The 18,457-nt window shown below is 35.9% G+C and overlaps 1 protein-coding gene across 1 annotated transcript; it reads right to left on the bottom strand.

Annotated features, from left to right (window-relative positions):
• Nucleotides 1-519: 519 nt before the first annotated feature.
• Nucleotides 520-8,693, bottom strand: LOC120631897 (bilin-binding protein-like). Its single transcript, XM_039901572.1, has 4 exons — nucleotides 8,589-8,693; nucleotides 6,491-6,707; nucleotides 3,759-3,866; nucleotides 520-668 (listed from the first exon to the last, which is right to left on the bottom strand). Exons 1-4 carry the CDS (start codon nucleotides 8,691-8,693, stop codon nucleotides 520-522), a joined length of 579 nt encoding a protein of 192 aa, XP_039757506.1.
• Nucleotides 8,694-18,457: the final 9,764 nt, after the last annotated feature.

Below are 18,457 nucleotides of genomic sequence, written 5' to 3'. Positions count from 1 at the left end.
CGCTTTATGTAGGTACACAGTATTTTTATCGTTATGCATCGATCTCCAGTAACAGTAAAAATAGTATATCTCATATAAAGTATTACTTACACTCGATTTAGAGAAATTATAATAAAACTAGATAATTTAGTATTGAAAAGTAACCTTAAATAATAAAACTGATAGGAAATGATATAAAAAAAGAAGCAATTATTTTTAAAATCAATCTTTATTTCAGTTTCTCACCACCATTTTATCTTCGACTAAAACTATTAACTTTTGTCAACTATTGCTGGAACTAGAATTAGTTTAATAACTATTGCGCTAGAACTAGAATTAGTTTAATAACTATTATAGTAAAATACCAGCTACTTAACAATTCAATACACTTGGATGCGTACATGCTCGACATTTTAAGTTCAAGCAAACATAGGTATGATATTAACGTCGAGCAATGCTTTTATACAATAAGGCTTCATCATCGATGATTTTATTTGTGTGGATCCAGCTTTAGTCTTCTTATAATAATTTATACGTAATTTAGTACTGCACTTTGCATGCCGCTTCCGAGAAGTCGGTGTATACGAATCTGCTGCTGTCAAGGAACTTGCATTCGCTTATGAAGCGTTCAATCTTTGCCTTTGACACGGCGTCCAAAGTCTTGGTCCTTGAGAGAATCCAGGCAAGGTCTGAAATAAAAGTTCAATGCATAAGCTGACATATAGCGTTTCTTAAGCACGAAAGTATTATAATTGACGGCCGACTGGCGCAGTGGGCAGCGAACCTGCTTTCTGAATCCAAGGCCGTGGCTTCGTTTCCCACAACTGCAAAATGTGTGTGATCAACATGAATTATTTTCAGTGTCTGGGTGTTTATCTGTATATTATAAGTATTTTTGTATATTATACATAAAAATATTCATCTGAGTACCCATAACACAAGCTACGCTTATTTTGAGGCTAGATGGCGATGTGCGTATAGTCGTAAAAAAATACATTTAAGTAGTATAGTATTATCAGGTCGGCACAGGTCTCCTCAAAGTATGAGAAGGTTTTTATAATTTTTATTAGTGTTTTTACCTACACTTGGCGGAATTATCAATTTTATAAATTTAAAATGCATATAAAAATTTTCGGAACCGACAGGATTTGAGGATTTTTTTTTATATTTTAATAAAAACACTAATAAAAATTATAAAAATATAAAAAAGCAATGTGTCATCTCTTGTTTCAAACGTGTCTCATTGTAAAATGGATCTTTGAAAAAGTAGATCGAAACTGCAACGTTTCCTACTAGATGACGCTACAGTCGCTATAATACTGATGTGAAAGGCCTATACTAATTTCGGCATGGACGGTAGGAGAGCCGTAGAGTAATTGGTGAAAGCGCTCAGGCCGCGATTGCCCGAGAGTCGCAGGTTCAAATCCTGTCGGTTCCGAAAATTTTTATATGCATTTTAAATTTATAATATGAGAAGGTTTTTGCCCGTAGACTACTGTGCTGGCCAAGTGCTGATTCGCACACCTTTGAGAACGTTATGAAAAACTCTCTGGCATGCAGGTTTCACGATGTTATCAAGCATACGTTATAAAGCAAGTGATATTTGATTGCTTAGTCATTAAATATTAATAAATATTAAAACGTATATTATATTAATATACCAGACGTAATTTTATGATAGAAAACATTTTAGGCTAGCTTTTAATGCTAGGTGTCATGTTATGATACAGAATATTGTAAGCTTTTCTCATAACTAGTTTGTCCCGTTTTTTTTTTATATTGGTCATTGACAATCAAATGTGTGCGCATAAAAATTAATTCAATTCATCATTAAGGACAGATTAGAGGCAGAGCGGGCTTTATCTTAGTGATAATATCCTGGACAGAGGTTAACGTGCATTCCAATACTACAGAGCCCTTTGCTCTGTGGTATTGGAATAGACCTAACTCGGACTTCGGAAGACGGCCACAAAATCAACTATCTACTTGATTAACGTATCGCAACTATGTTTCCCCGTCCCCCCTAGTTTTAATAAGACAGGGTATCAATATTGTCTTAGTCACAACGGAGTTCAAAAGACAACTGAATCGCCTAAAAAGGCGTGAAAAATCTACTCATAGATCATGGGTATAGTGGGACGACCCGTAATCAGCGAAAATTTGTCTTGTAAAGTAAACGATAAGTACTTCTCAAAATAACGAACCATTTACGTGTAATTGCATACAAATAAAATATGAGGGAAGTTTGTGGTAACAAGATAATTATCTTTTTTTATCAATAACTTGTAACATTCTACATTAGTGCAAGGTTTTGAAATAGGCCGTTATAATCTAGCCTTCTGGTAGGCTATGAAGCCAGCATTTATCCAGAAGATGCCTATTCACTTTTGAATTGAATGTACACAAATTATAGATGGTGGGGTAAACGGAAGCCGGAAGGCCATTCCAAACCTGCAGTATTAGAAACAAGGATGTAAATCTTTTTTTACATTGTATGGAAAAAGACTAATGCCTGTATTTATAATCAAACATCAAGCTAAGAACAGGTACGCAAGTTCGTTCTTAAGCATAGATTGACCGATACTTCAAAATCTGTTCTTATCGATTCATTAATACGTGCTGTTCTTATCGTTTTATTACTACGGGCCTTACAGATTAGACCCTCTCTGTTACTACAATGTTATAATTTATACATTACACAATTTGTTGCTAATACTAACCTATAAATGTATTATCTTACGTTACACGGCGTAGAGGTGGCCGATTTCGTAAATGTGGGCTAGTACTGAGTATTTCTTGGCGGTCCAACTTCCAAAAGAAAAGTATCTAAACTCACAACGGTTGGGCCTAACCGGGAAATTTAGCTACCACCGTCTAATCCCCTCCTATGAGAATGTAAGTTCATTAAAGCGTAACAAACATAAAAACTAACATTTGCATTCGATCGGATTTCCTGGTTCGCGTAGTAAAGAAACTGTGATAGCGCAGTGGGTAGGCGACTCGACTTTACTTTCGGGAGGCCGAGTTCGAATCTCAGCACGCACCTCTAAGTTATGTGCTCCTTTTCTAAGTTATGTGCGTTTTAAGCAATTACAATATCACTTGCTTGAACGGTGAACGAAAACATCGCGAGGAAACCTGCATACCTGAGAGTTCTCCATAATGTTCTCAAAGGTATGTGGAGTCCACCAATCCGCATTGGGCCAGCGTGATGGACTACAGTCTAAGCCCCTTCTCATTGTGGTAGGAGACCCGTGCCCTGTAGTGGGCCGGTAATGGTTTGATATGATGATGATGATGATGATGATGTAGCAAAGAAATAAAGATTGGTTTTTGTTCTTCACAGATCAAGAGATCGAAATATTTTTGCACATTGGTACTCGTAGTTTAGGGTGCAGATAAAAACACAACAGAATTTCCATGCGAAAGAAGTATTGAGCAGCAACTAGTATTTTTATAAGTATTCCAAGATATGGAGTAAAGATTTTAAACTAAGATTTTCGTGGTTAATCAACATTTCTTAAATATAGTTCAACGGGTACATAGGTACCATACCACCCGTCGTGACCACGATCCATGCAACTGGGTCGAAATATAGACAAATCCCAAGATATTATCGAGGTATGTTTTACCCGTTAAACTATATTTAAGAAATGGAGTACCTATCCGTAAAAAGCAAGCATTTGAAATATGTCTGTGTAATTCTATATGTTGGTAATTCGAAAATGTTATTCCTTTCAACATTTCTCGAAATCAGTGTGAAGTGTAATTTAATTTACCTTGACGGGTTTTCTTCTCGTGGTTGTATCTGCAGTGATAGACAATGGCGTAGTTCTCATAGTCGGTATCCAGAACCCAAGCTGTGTATTCGTTGAGAGCACCTCCGACTGCAAATTATATCAAATGAATAGTTAAAATTGCTAATGAAAAAACCCTACGAATTTTCAAAAACAATGATATAAATTAAAAAAAGATAGGTGGTGTGCGCTTGAAATGTTGCACTTTAAAAATTGGGTAATTAGACAATCTCTTATTCTTCAGAACCTTGTTGAACAGATATTTTTCCATTTAATAGAATACAATATGCTATCAAATTGGTTCCGTCGTAAATTCATCAAAATAATTCCAATAGTTAAATTATATCCCAATAAACGAAATTGCTTACTTTTTTATTTACTTATTTTATTAATGGATACTAAAAATTTAACAAAGATACCACAAAGTCACTACATACCTACTGAACAAGCATTGGGATAGACAACAATGTCAGAACTATCTTTATACGCACACACACGCACACAAATTTCTTTCACTATCTAATGTAGTTAATAACAGAGCTTAAATTTTTTTCCTACTATAATTGAGCCCGTCTTATGTGAAAAGTATTAAAAACATTACGCTGTTAAATGTGAGAGCCGAGCAAACGAAGTAGACGAAGAGCTAGTCGTTGGGGCATAGAGGATTATTAGTTTTTATAGTGATTTTATTTATATATATTTTAAACATAAATTATATCCAAAATGATCGGAGAAATAGGACTCGAACTCGCATCTCTCTAGCAAACGAAATTTGCATGCTCTGGATTGGGTTTTGATCACCAAAATTTTCAATAAATTCTATAACTATTTAAATTTGTGACGTCAGTTATCTAATTGTCTCTTAAAATTTTAGACACCGGTGAATTTAAATGTCATAAAGCCTTAAAGGGCCCAAGCCAATTTTTACCCCACTCCTTATATGCGAGCAAATTTATGGCGCAACCTACGCCTGGTAACTCGTCAAGAAATGTTTTATACTGGCCCAATTTGGACCTAGATATATGCGCCTATGTCGTGTGAAATAAATCAAAAATCGAGCACAGAACAAGTTCAGACAGTTTTGGATTACGCGAATCGCGTAAAACTTATGAAAAAAATGTATCATCGACATAAACATCCCTGTCCAACTTAAAACCGACGTCTAGGTATACATTGGTATTTTTTGAGGTAGAACTTGGCGTTATAATCTGAAGGACATAAAATGTAAACACATAGGCACATGCTCTCCATAATTGCTTACCGTATGATATGTCTGTTAAATTACTACTTTAAGACATTAATAAATCAAAAACTGTGAAGTATACAAAATCAACATTTATTTAAAAGTATAAAGAGCAAACGTTTGTAAACTGGCCAGTAAAATGACTATTTAAGACATTGATATAAAAATACAAGAAGTATAGAAAACTAACCGGACTAAATAAGTATATTAAAATGTGGTTATTACTTTCTTAGAAATTGATATCGACCTAACTATAAAACAGAAATAGCTTACGATACAAAAGTTCTATTCTAGAAGGTGAGCATCTAAAAAATATAAAATTAATTGTTTAGTTTTATTTTAAATAAATTAATGAACATAATTAATTATACATTATCAATAAATTGTTACATAAGTTTTTGTATTGTGGACTACTTCAATTGCACGTTATTATTAATGATTATTTATTGATATTCGAATCGAAATAATATCATTTCATTGAAGAATATAAAATTTCATCGGATAGTATAAATTTCTCAGTGTTGAAAAAATATTTACTTTTATCTTTAATAATAATAATAATTTTTATTTTTATTATATGTTGATAGTTTGGTCGACTTTGTGTAGGGTTATATATTTACGTTACTTCCACTTGTTAAATTGATTTAAAGTTTGCCACTCTACCTTACCACCACTACTCTTGGGTACATCCTAAGGACACTGCAACAATCCTGACCTGATGCAACAACCAGGGCAGTCTACAGACAATCAAACTCTGAGATTTTATTGAAGCTGAATCGTGTTTAGGCTCATTCATTAATAATGAAATCTTGATATATATGTTTTAAGGATGCAACCAACCAACGCAGCGTGCGTTTCTAACGTCATGATTTATTTATTTTTTGCTACTGGTTTGAAATATTATAGTAAACCGAATAACATGTCAATGAACCTTTGTATTTTTATATCAACGTGTATTATTATTAGGTACGAAGTAATATTCTAGCACGTTCATTGTCCTGTGAGCCTCATGTGTGAGAATTATAATTTCTATAGCGAAAATTACAATATTGTATGAATGTATCCAAAACTCTTATTCTGTGTTCTTCACACATTTAATCATCATTACAGTATTTATAGAGAGGGTCCAAAGCTAACGACACAAATTGCATTTCGGGTTTAGTTATGATATCAATACCCTAAAGAGCCAGGAGACTTATTATGAACGCTTAAAGCTCTATTATTTCCATTTTTTATACGATCTGGTTTCAGAAATATAACCCTTATTTTAAGGCATTCAAAGTCCTTAATTTTTAGTAATTCCAAGATGCTCTTGGATACAATACCCGAGAATCCTGTTATTTCTTTGAACTTTGAAGGGCTATGCCGTTTTCGTTTTGGACAATGAACGTACTATTGGTAGATTGTTACACGAAAATTAAAATTTTACAGCATAAATATGTCTATGGCTAAAATTAATCTAAGTCATTACCACCGTATGGGAGTGTGAACACCAGTTTTCCTTCGTTGGCACTGGGGATTGCGAGCCTGGCACTTCCGTCAATGGATGCCAGCCTGCCATTGGCGACGTGGTAGCTTCTCACTTGGAATGTGTCACCCTGGAGATGGTATTCCGTGGAACCGCACTGACCTCCCTTCTCAGCCTCATTGGAGTACTTCGCTATCTCGTACCAGACTCCATTTCCGTACTAAAACACACAAACATAATACTTCAATAAATAGTCAATAATAGTCTACTATTGGACTAAAAGTCTCTTCCAACGGGAGGGTTTGTCTATCATCACCACGCTGGGCAGACGGACTGCAGTGGCGTGCACAGGGTTTCTGAGCAGGGTATGTATAAAGAAGGAAGATGCCATAAAAAGGAAAAATCCTTCGCATTTACACAAAAATTTTGGGTAGGCAAAGCTTTTGTGCATGTATGAAGTGCATGCTACTGACGCGCTGGTAATCGTAGTACATAGTAATAGTAGCACAGAGGAAGCTACTGCCCGTTCTCTGTTATATTCTCTTACGACACCCGCCACCGTATTCTAGGAGGAGGGGTGGTAACAAATAAGTATTATAATTTAATTGTTTTTCAATTCAAATTCAAATATTCTTTATTCATGTAAAGGTATTAAATATATACCAATACCACAGTCTTGTGCCAAAGCGGTGACGGTGTTTTGACCTCCCTACAAAACACCAATGTAGTGGACGTCCATTGGTTGACATGATGATGATTAAATATATAACTAAGCGATGATTGACTAGTGGTTACGACGTCGGCCTCACTTTTGGAAGGGCTGAGTTAAATGCACGACACAAACTTCTAACTTACCGGATTATGTGCGTTTTAAGGTATTAATAAAATGATCACTTGCTGCATGCCTAGGAGTTCTCATAACGTTTCCAAACGGACGAGAAGTCTACCAATTCGCACTTGGACAGCGTGGTGGCCCAAACCCTTGTCATTCTAATAGGTGTCCTTCGAACTTAAATCCGAAAAGTTAGAGCTGCGTACCGGGGATCAGACTCGGTCGGTCAAAAAATCCTAAACCCTCAGCTATTACTTCTCATGCTTTCTATCAATCAAAATTTTTACATAGAAACAAAGTTAATTCTTTACTTATGGCAGCATTTAATACTCGTGATTACGTTTCAATTATTGTAATCTTACATTATTGATGACGCAGTCTAAGATGGAAGCGGGCTTACATGTTAGGGAGTACTACAATTATATATAACCAGAACTAACTACCCCTCATCGGTTTATATTCGTCACGTCACGTCTTCGGCACGTCTTTGTCAGTAAAGTGTCTTACTGACAAAGACGTGCCTTGTCTTGTTGACGTTGTCTTGACGTTGTCTTGTTTGTTACTAGTCCAACCGAATCCCCCCAACAGAGAATTTATCCCATATTGCTTGTACCGAGGACCTCCCATTTATAAGAATACAGCGCTCACCACTGAGCCAGCGAGGTCGTCGAAAGTTTCAGTATACATCATATTAAATTATTACCGGCCCAGTATACATCATATTAAATTATTACCGGCCCAATACAGGGCACGGGTCTCCTCCCACAATGAGAACACCACGCTGGTACTCTGCTCATTGGTGGACTCCACACGCCTTTGAGAACATAATGGAGAACTCTCAGGCATGCAGGTTTCCTCACGATGTTGTCTTTCACCGTTGAAGAAAGTGATATTATTGTATATTTTAACAGCTTTTATTATTATAACAGCTTAAAACACACATAACTTAGGAAAATTAGAGGTGCGCTGGGATTCGAAGTACGAACTCGGCCCCCTCGAAATTGTAGCCTAATTCCTAACCACTAGGCTATCACCGCTTCTATAGGTGTATAAGCAACAGGTATTTTTTGCTCGTGTTCCAAAAAAATTCATATGTGAGTCAATTTCTGTCTGTCTGAAAGACATCACAATAAGTGATAATGCCGCCTTTAACACGAATTTAACTTACTAGTTTACTTCGATAACTTCGTTATTTTTTTTTTGTTTTGAGTTCAATGAAGTTTTTTGGATTTCTTGGATAAATTGAAATTAAAAAAACATTTTACTTACAGCTTCCAAGTTGAAGTTCTCCACAGGTTTGACGAGAGGGCATTGTACGTTGTAGACGTTGGCAGAAGCCGACGCTACGAATGCAAGAAGGATTAAACAGTACATTTTGAGTCGATAGTTCTTTCACTAAAGCTTGTGACTAACTGATAAATGGTTCTCAAAAACCATACTTATAAACCCACCCCAGACTGGGGTCACGGTCTTCAAAAGGATCTAATAGTCCAGTATGTTAAAAAAATTGTCGTGTTTGCCTGCCTACTTGCTATTCTGTCTTACATGAGTGTTTATTAGATGTATAGAAAGGGACGCATATAATTATATGCTAAATAATAAAATTCAATTTATGTATGGGCTGGTTTTAGCGTTCCGCGGCAGAAAAAGTCCGAGTAGTGGAACTTATTCTCGTGTTATTATTATTAACTAACGAAATCGAACATAAAATGTCTTCTTCCCTAAATCTGTATAATATTTGTGATCGAACAAGGAATTACATTAATAGAAAACATGTTTTCCCGTTTATCTTGCATCTACCGAAAGATAAAAAGCTTTTCCATAGGCATGATGACTAACAATGATGGAATAATGTTTTTAAGTATATACTTCAAAAAAATATCACATTTCTGCAGAAATTAAAGTTTTGCTTTCCGTACTCGTGACGTCGTCGGCAAATTAGAGCTATAGAAATTCGTTGTTTCATAGCTAAAGATTATTGTTTTTGGTATTGAAATCAAAAAACATAGGAAACTGATAGTTTGAAATCACAAAATACTTAATACGCGGAGATAAAAGTTCAAGCGGTAAACACAGCAACACACGGTATGTAGACGTGACGTCATCATTTTGAATTCGCCTTTTCACATGTAATAGCGGTTCGCTCGATTTTGCAGTTTATTTTTACTATTAATAAGTAATTAGAGGTTTTTTCAACCCCTAAATATGTCGTAAGTTTATATAAAAAATAAGATAAGAATCCTTCTGCGTATAACGTACTACTGTTTTTCTACATGACGTTCCGAGCTCCGAGCTCATTCGCTGTATCCTTTAAAAACAGATTTACAGGCAACATTACGGCGATGCTGTAAGCGTTCTTAGTGGTTTTAACACTGTACCTATAGAGGCAGTTTGATAACGGAAGAACTGTTTGTTTCCACCCTAATAGAACAACTATAACCACTTGACTGCATGCTATAGAAATACCTAGATCTAACTTTCTGAACAAATGTTGTTTCCCGTGAAACTGAATTCGGAATGACGATTAAACTTTAATCATCGACAATGTAAAACAACGTATCATCGAGCCAATTTTATAATTTCAAACTTCATGGCTGTAATATGAATTTTCACTGTTTTCGTCAGTATATAATTGTTGCTTCTTTAACTACAACCACTACAACGAATGCCGTTCCTAACATATAACAAGTCTTATTTTGCCTAGTGGGATACTTTCGCCTTTGCTAGTTACCTATTGGTAGAAAAGAGGAACGTGATACACGCTAAGTGATTAATCCTCGTTTTCACTAACGAGTAACAAGGCAATGCCTAAATAACTAAAGCTTATCTAAGGTGACTCCTAGGCATAAATCAACGGTTCGCCAATAGTTCACCTAAATCATTAGACATTCGATTCAGGCAACGCCTAGGTTTATTGAAAACGGGCATATGTGTATTTTACGAAGCCGTGTAAAAAACATAACTGCATCATTCTAACAGGTTAATCGACTACCATCTAACACTGAATGATCACGATTTGAGGTTACATGGGCTAACCTACCACCAAATAAAAAATAACGTGTGTTAACCTATTTAGAAGTACACGCGTTAGATGTTATATCTACTTATTAGGCATAACAATATAAAAAACTATTCAAAAATGTTATCTTTCGCCTTATTCTACGTTTCCAGAAAAAACATCGCTAACAATAGAAAAAAGGTATTGTTTGAATTATTCAAAGTCAACTGAAAAACTAAAAAAAGAAAAACTAAAATGTTGGCTATAGCTTACTTCATGGTGTCGGTTTTTTGTGGCGGTGTGCGCGCGCATCGTAAAAGTTTACTCTCACCATTTTTCCCTAATGCGCCAAAAGAAGTATAACTTCAAAAAAAATTGCCTACTTCCAAGTAAAGCAATTGCTAAAGGCATCTAGTAGTCTTGATCCGACGTTTACCTCGGCAGGTCCTTCACAGCGCTGAAGCAAACAACGCATAGAGAAACGTGGGTAGAACGCGGCTACGATTTTCATATTAATCACAAAGACTGGGATAAGCTAGAGATCGACAGGTGTATAGTGTTGCCTATATTTTATTATAGGTCGTTCGCCTAGTGAAGTGGTAAATAAAATTAATAAATTTAAATTGAAAATAAAATTTAAAATTAATTAAATTTAATTTTTGGCCTCCTGAGAAGATTAAAAAAAATGTTGCTTACCCCTCATAACCTAACCTTACCTTATCTAAAATATTATGTACGAACTGTTTATTAACATTTAGTCTGCGGATAAATTGACAGCTCTTTAACTTGAGAGGTTTTATAGGGGAAGTCTGTAGAATCCATGAAAACGCATAGTGCAATGAAGAGAGCGAACAGGCGAGCGAGTGTCGCGATTGCGTCAGTAATTGTCATTTTTGCTGTACCAAATGTGAAAGAAATTGTCGCTCACGTATTGGTCTGGACATTCACGGGAGAAAGTGCCTCTGAGACAATGTAGGAATCGTCTAGCAGATTGACGTCATGGCCTTCATGAGGACATCCTTACAAGGCCAATAGCTATAATATAAAAATCCAGGGTCCAACCTCAAATTCTGTACCCATTTGGGTTGGCTTAGTTAAAAGCAAATTTCAGTACTAGCATAGCTTTTTGTGTCAGACCTCGTCCGGAGAGTTATTAATGCTACACTTATTTCTGCCACAAAGCAGCATTGTTGTAATGCTGTGATCCGGTCTGAAGGGCGTGGTTTGTCGGTGTAATTACAGGCACATGAGGCTTACACCTACACCTCAGTTTATGGACATAGGGCGGCATTTTCAGGTCGTGTTCCTGGTATGCACTGCGAAATGTTGCTCCGATTATAGGCAATGGTATTAACTTACCATCAGGCCATCTTCCGTCAATTTAGCAAACTAAAGAAATAATATATTGGGAACCGTATCCGTGCGAACTAAGCTCTCGCTTGTCCGGTTGTAAATTTAACGGCAATTAAAAAAAACCAGTGTCCACAAGGCGTTCTGCACGTTTTATGTTAAGGCGTACCCCTTATGACAATTTTATCAGTTCTATCACAAACATCATACTCGTAGTGTTTCATGTAAGTGAAAAGTGGTTATCAGATAACGTAGAGAAAATATATATCAGATAATAGAACTTCTTAGTTCTATTAACATGAATGATGTTTATTTTTTGAATTGCTAAATTATCTTTAAATAAATAATAAATACGTTTTCAGATTTGTACAGGTATTTAGACAAATTTAAATTTCAGTTAGGTATTATATCGTTCGAAAACCAGCTCTTCGTTAGGTTTTCTATTTTAACTATAAAAAGATTTAACTTGACAGATTGACAGTTGTTTAAATGAACAAATAAGAATTTTCAAATTAAATTAGAGATTACCTAGAGGCACCCCAAGCCTTTTTAAAAGGGGAAGAAGTTTTGAAGTTATTAAAGTCAAAATGATTTTTCAATAAGAAACACGTGTTTCGTAGTTTCTGAAAATACTATCCTCAAACGGCTCGAATAGGGAATGTAGGTTTGAATGAAAGTCCTTCATTGGTAAAATATCTACGAAAATGAATATTCTGGATTTCGGTTCGAACTTCTTCCACCCTCGATAAAAGTTTCTTGAAAATATAAAAAAAATTAAGTGGTTCGACTTTTATTTGATTTTAGATTTGGCTGTAGCTTATTTTCTGCGCGGGATTTCTTAATCTTTCGGGTATACCACAAATTCTACATAATAGGGCAGCAGTGAAGATAGTTTCTTCAATAGAAAAATATCCTTACCAATATTATACTTAAATGTGAAAATGTGTTTGTTTACACTCCGATCACGCTATATATGAGCAGCGGATGAACGTGATTTTGGCGACTGTATCCGTTTTCGGTTTATAGATTTCTAGATATTAGCCGCGCACTTCGTCAGTGTTTGTTTCGGTTTTAAAATCCCGTGGGAACTGTTTTTTTTTTCTGGGATAAAAGTAGCCTATGTTACTTCCCGTAATTTCAACTAACTCTATGCCCACAAACCAAATCAATTGGTTGCTTATTTGGGGCGTAAAGTAAGGAGAATTAAACATACACATTTTCGCATTTAGGATATTAGTATGGATATCATGTTTGGTGGCTACTTATTTCATATCGGTGAACGACTGTTTCATTTTGATAACATAAAAATTTAAACCACGTGTTCTGCAAATTTTAATCAGATTTGTTTTCATGACACTACTTATGCAAACACAATATCAAGAAGTACAATGAACAATAGTTGAAATACCATCGAATTGAAAGAAAAAAACAACTTGGTTGAAATTCATTCACAGGCTGGAATCGATATAGGCTTTTTATTTCGGAGAATTTCACGGTTACGAGATAGGTATAGAGTGAAATGCTACTATTATCTCCTAAAATTGTTAAGTTAATTACACCTTCAGTTATTAATCAAAAAAATATTTTAAAATTTAAAAAAACCACCTTCGGTTGTTGTTCAACCAATTTCGATAAAAATTAAATGGGACAAACCTGGAAAGTATGCCACTTAAAGCATAAAAATAATTTTTCATATCGGTTCAGGCATCGTCTTCGAGTAATCGCGTAAAATACATAAAAACAAAAAAAGATTCCGACGAATTGAGAACCTCCTCCTTTTTGAAGTCAGTTAAAAAGGGTTTTTTTTGTGTATCCATCTCTCGCATTTATTAAATAAGAGTAGAGTCACACGAATAGTATAAAAAGGACGTAGTAACGTGCAGAACTAGTATGTATAATAAAATTGACATCCTATTTCTCTATGTCAGTTTTAGCCACACTAATGATTAATTATTTACTAAACTCATAAATATTAATAAGTTACTTTTTAAAATGCCTTTTAACATTTTTGTATTTGCCGTTTTATGTTTTCATTAATAATAAATGTATACTTTGCCATTGAATGGAAGTAGCTCAGCGAGTCGCAAAGCTGAAGTGGCAATGGGCAGGGCACATAGCTCGGAGAACCGATGTACATTGGGGTATTAAGGTGCTGGAATAGCCACCCAGCACCGGTGTACGTCGGCCCCCAACGCGGTGGACAGATGACACCAGGCGAGTTGCTGGGACCCGGTGCAGGCAAGCGGCCCAGGATCGTGGATTGTAAAACTCCCTACAAAAGACCAATGTCCAGCAGTGGACGTCCATTGGTTGGTGCCATTGACGGCGGTTCTGAATTATTGTAACCTCTTCCCGCGGGTGTCGTACGAGGCGATTAAGAGAATAAAACAGGAAAAGGGCAGCAGCTTCTGTTCTATTACTACCATCTACTGCGACCACCTACCCGTCTGCGTGTGTGGCGATTTTGATTTTCAATCCCTCACGTTGGGAGAAACCTTTAGTGCGGTTGTAGACTTTTATTCATGTTAATGAAGAAACAGAATCGGAGGCGTTTGGGTATCAGGAGATTAGCGCACTGCGCACTGAAACTGTGCCAGTGGCGTGCATGGAGCGTGTGCACAGAGTTTGCAGTTGTACAAAACGAAGAAAATCTCCAGTACGAGTTATAAATACTTAAGGGTACGCTTTTAATAACTCATACAATGCCTATCCTTAAGTTTTTTTATAAATAAATAAATAAATATACTACGACAATACACCGCCATCTAGCCCCAAAGTAAGCGTAGCTTGTGTTATGGGTACTAGGATAGCTGATTAATATTTTTATGAATATAATACACATAAATACTTATAATATACAGATAAACACCCAGACACTGAAAAACATTTATGTTCATCACACAAGCATTTTCCAGTTGTGGGAATCGAACCCGCGGCCTTGGACTCAGAAAGCAGGGTCGCTGCCCACTGCGCCAACCGGCCGTCAAATAACTCGTATTGAAAATTTTCTCCATTTTATATCATCTACATATCCTGTACATACCCTCTATGCACGCCACTGAACTGTGCTCACAAATATTTTTGCTTTCTTTTACGTAAGAAATAAAAAAATACATTCGTTCGTCCTGGCAGTTGTCAAGAATAAAACTCAATAGGAGGTTAAACTTTTTCATCATTATTATCAACCCCTTACCGGCCCACTTCAGAGCACGGGTCTCCTCCCACAATGAGTAGGGCGTCTAGGACGTACAGACGCACCACAACTGGGCCCACAACTGGGCCAGAATGGTACACCATTCTGGCCCAGTTGGTGGTGGAATCTTGGTTGGTTATCCTTATTACTATAATTGAAAGGTGTTTTAGCAAAATAAATAAAAAAGTGTTGTTTCAGTAATAACTGTCCCAGCGAACTTCGTACCGCGCATAATTTTTTTTTTTTATTAATGTTATATTTAAATACTTAGTATCCTATTCCGGTCTAAGAGGAATCCAAAAAAAAACAAAAATAATAAAAAATTGTTCCAGCCGTTCTTGTGTTATAAATGGTGTTAGTTACACCATACACAACTTTCTTTTATATATATAGATTAAAATTTTGGTTACAGAATATACAAGGTAAGTAAATATATACTCATAAATATGATGCATATGAGAGCGTCACGTTGATTGTCGTGTCGGCATTAGAGTTGTTTTACTTCCAATGTGGGCAATAAGTGAATGTGGATATTGGATTTAACTCCTTGATAAAAGCGGCACAAAACCGTAGCTTCTGGAAATTTCCGCAAAAAATGTATGTCCAGCAGTGTAAAGCTTCGGTTGATATTATGATAATGGTAAAAAAAATAAAGTTTAATTCTAATCAACAATTTTGATGACAACGGTATGTTTTAAGCCTCAACAGATTGTTGGTAGAGTTACTACAAACATACATACTTGACGTTTTAAAAGTGTTTACAAAGTAGGCCCACTTGAAATAAATGAATTTAAATTTGAATTTATAAAGTGTTACTAGAATCGTTTGACTTTAGAGATTGGATGACGTCACAAAATGGCGGAATCTAACCACCGAAAATCAATTATTCGTCAAGCACGGTCTACAACTTAAACGGCAAAAAATAATGATTAATGAGTTTCTCTTTACATTTGTAAGAAGACGTGGGAGTGACAATGGGTGGATTGCGTCATAAATAAGCTAAGCAAAGCTTAAACGCACGTACCTAACTTTAGGTCTGCTTTTTAGGACCAATCTAGATTGCGAGCAAGCAAATGAAGTATTCTCATTTCAAATGCAATATAGTGCCTCAATGGATGTGTGGTTTGAAAATCCAAGACAAAATCTAATCAAAGGGTCGTAAAAAGCATAAATCCCTATCCCTATCCCTACTAATATTAGAAATGTCAATGTAAGTTTGTTTGTTACGCTTTCACGCAAAAACTACTTAACCGATCCTCATGAAACTTTGTACACATATTCTTGGAAGTGTAATATAGGATACTTTTTATTCTGACATTAAGGTCGGTTCCTTTGGGAGAGGGGATGAAAGTTTTTGACGATTTTACACTATAACTCCGAAAAATTAAAACCGATTTAAATAATTATTTTTGTACTATAGAGGTTATTTAATGTGTTTAATGTTGCCCAAACTGTGGTTGGAGATAGAGCATAGAACTCCACAGTGGACAGCAGAAAACCGCACATTTAAGGCTTAGCGATACCGAATACTTTAAATCTTTTTAGAACTACAACTAAATTTAATGCAACATCAAAAACCAAATCAGTCGAGGACGAAGTCGCGGGCAACAGGTAGTAATAATATAAATCAATCGTAAATATAGTGTGACAAAACACACATCGCCATATAGCCCCAAAGTAAGCGTTGCTTGTGTTATGGATACTAAGACAGCCACCCTGCTTTCTGAGTCCAAGGCCGTGGGTTCGATCCCCCCAACTGAAGAATCTTTGTGTAATGAAGACGAATATAAATCAGTGTCTAGCCGTTTATCTGTATACTTGTTATAAGTATTTACATGTATAATATTCATAAAAAAAAAAAAATTATCAGCTGTCTTAGTACCCATAACACATTCTACTCTTACTTTGGGTCTGGATGGCGATGTGTGCATTACGTAGTATATTTATTTATTTAAAGTATACTTAAGGCTTAATCTCAATGATATTTCCGTATGCTAATACAACTTAATAGTGTAACTTATATTATTGCAATAGACCTATGAATCAAATGTACTGTAACAATAAAATTAAAACATAACCTATCTACATATAAATAAATTAAATTGAACTATCTGTGTGTAATTTTGATTTACTGCCTATTATGGTTCCATGTCTGCTTTATTGGTTTAGTGCTTAGCATGTTCAACTAACAATCACGAGGTCCTAGGTTCGAATCCGGAAACAAAAAGTAGGTATTGTGTATTACTGTTAAAAAAATCAGTACCAGCCCGGAGTAAGGACATTGGCGTTGTCAACCCCCGTGCCTCAGCACGTTAAGCCGTCGGTGTCGGTTATTAGCACTTAATTGTTAAAGTCGTCGTTAAAGCCCACCGATCTACATTAGAGCAGTGTGATGGGTCTATGCTCTATGCAGCCTTAAGATTATGATTTATTTTATTGTGAGACAACATAGGCCCTTGATTGCAATCTCACCTTCTCGTAAGTGATGATGCAGTCTAAGACGGTAACGGGCTGACCTGTTAGGGGAATAAAAATAAAATAAATAAAACCAGAGAATTCAGAAATTGAACCCAGGCCCCTGCTAGGAATTGAACCCTGAACCTCCCGCATACAAGCTCACCGTTGCGCTAGGGAGGTCGTTAAAAATTATTTGCGGACATAGCCACGGGTGACTTATGTATTGCACAAATAAACATTTAATTGGGCGTGCAGTAACATACTGGCTTCACTTAAAGATTCGAGGTGACGTTCATAAATCAATCGGTAATTTTGAATACCTACAGAGGCGTGAGGGTGGTATAGTATTGTCTAGTTCCTGCAGCGCATATAAATCGTTTGTCTAGTGGTGAGCATTTTCAAGTATTATTTCCAAGATTTTGGATTCGATTCCCGAGTAGGTCAAAAATTGTCACATATTGGATTTAACTGTTAGAAATCCACCACGTTTCCGCCTGCGTACCTCGGAGAGTACGTTAATATATCGCTCTAGTTTATTCTCACTCAAATAAAATATCGTTAAAGCCTACCAACTCGCATTGGTAAGACAAGGGTGGGCTCTAAAATCCTGTGGGCTCTGTTCTAGGAGAAACGAGGCTTGATACCAAAACTAGGACGAACGGTAGGTTATTTTAACATTTTCATTGGTTAAGCAACAATGATCCAAAATGGAAGCTGGATACGGGAAATCATTCTTTTTTCGAACGGTAGATAATCCGCGTTAGGATTATAGATAGAATACATAGGCAGCAGCAACTGCCAGAACGTCATATATATATGCCTTCTCCGATATATATATAATATATAAATATAATACATTAGTGATAGACTAATTCAAAGGGGAAGGAAAGGGTTCAATGGTGTTTTTGAGAAATCCAAGAAACCTTTTTGTGAGGAGTTAGGTGACAAACAAACGTACCGAAGTCATATATCTTTATATACTAAGATTACTTGGGCATTAACAAATAAGCCCTCAATAAATGGAACTATTAAAAAGGGCACTCATGATACAGATACAGCTTCTTCCATTGCAGTGAGCTGGTTATTACTTTAATAAAACAGGGTTCTTAAACACGATTTAGTTTATTATAATTTTCATGT

This window comes from Pararge aegeria, chromosome 19 (genome assembly GCF_905163445.1).
Source record: "Pararge aegeria chromosome 19, ilParAegt1.1, whole genome shotgun sequence".
Lineage (NCBI taxonomy): Eukaryota > Metazoa > Arthropoda > Insecta > Lepidoptera > Nymphalidae > Pararge > Pararge aegeria.
Note: the sequence above shows the minus strand (reverse complement) of the source record. Positions and strands in the feature narration are given on the sequence as shown.

Bases quoted from the DNA above. Each gene is read 5' to 3' on its own strand.
- LOC120631897 (XM_039901572.1), bottom strand. From the start codon at position 8,693: ATGTACTGTTTAATCCTTCTTGCATTCGTAGCGTCGGCTTCTGCCAAC. The intron at 3,867-6,490 runs GTAATGACTTAG...TATAATTTGCAG, and splicing joins GTTCACACTCCCATACGGTG to TCGGAGGTGCTCTCAACGAA. The intron at 669-3,758 runs GTAAATTAAATT...CTTTTATTTCAG, and splicing joins CGAGAAGAAAACCCGTCAAG to ACCTTGCCTGGATTCTCTCA.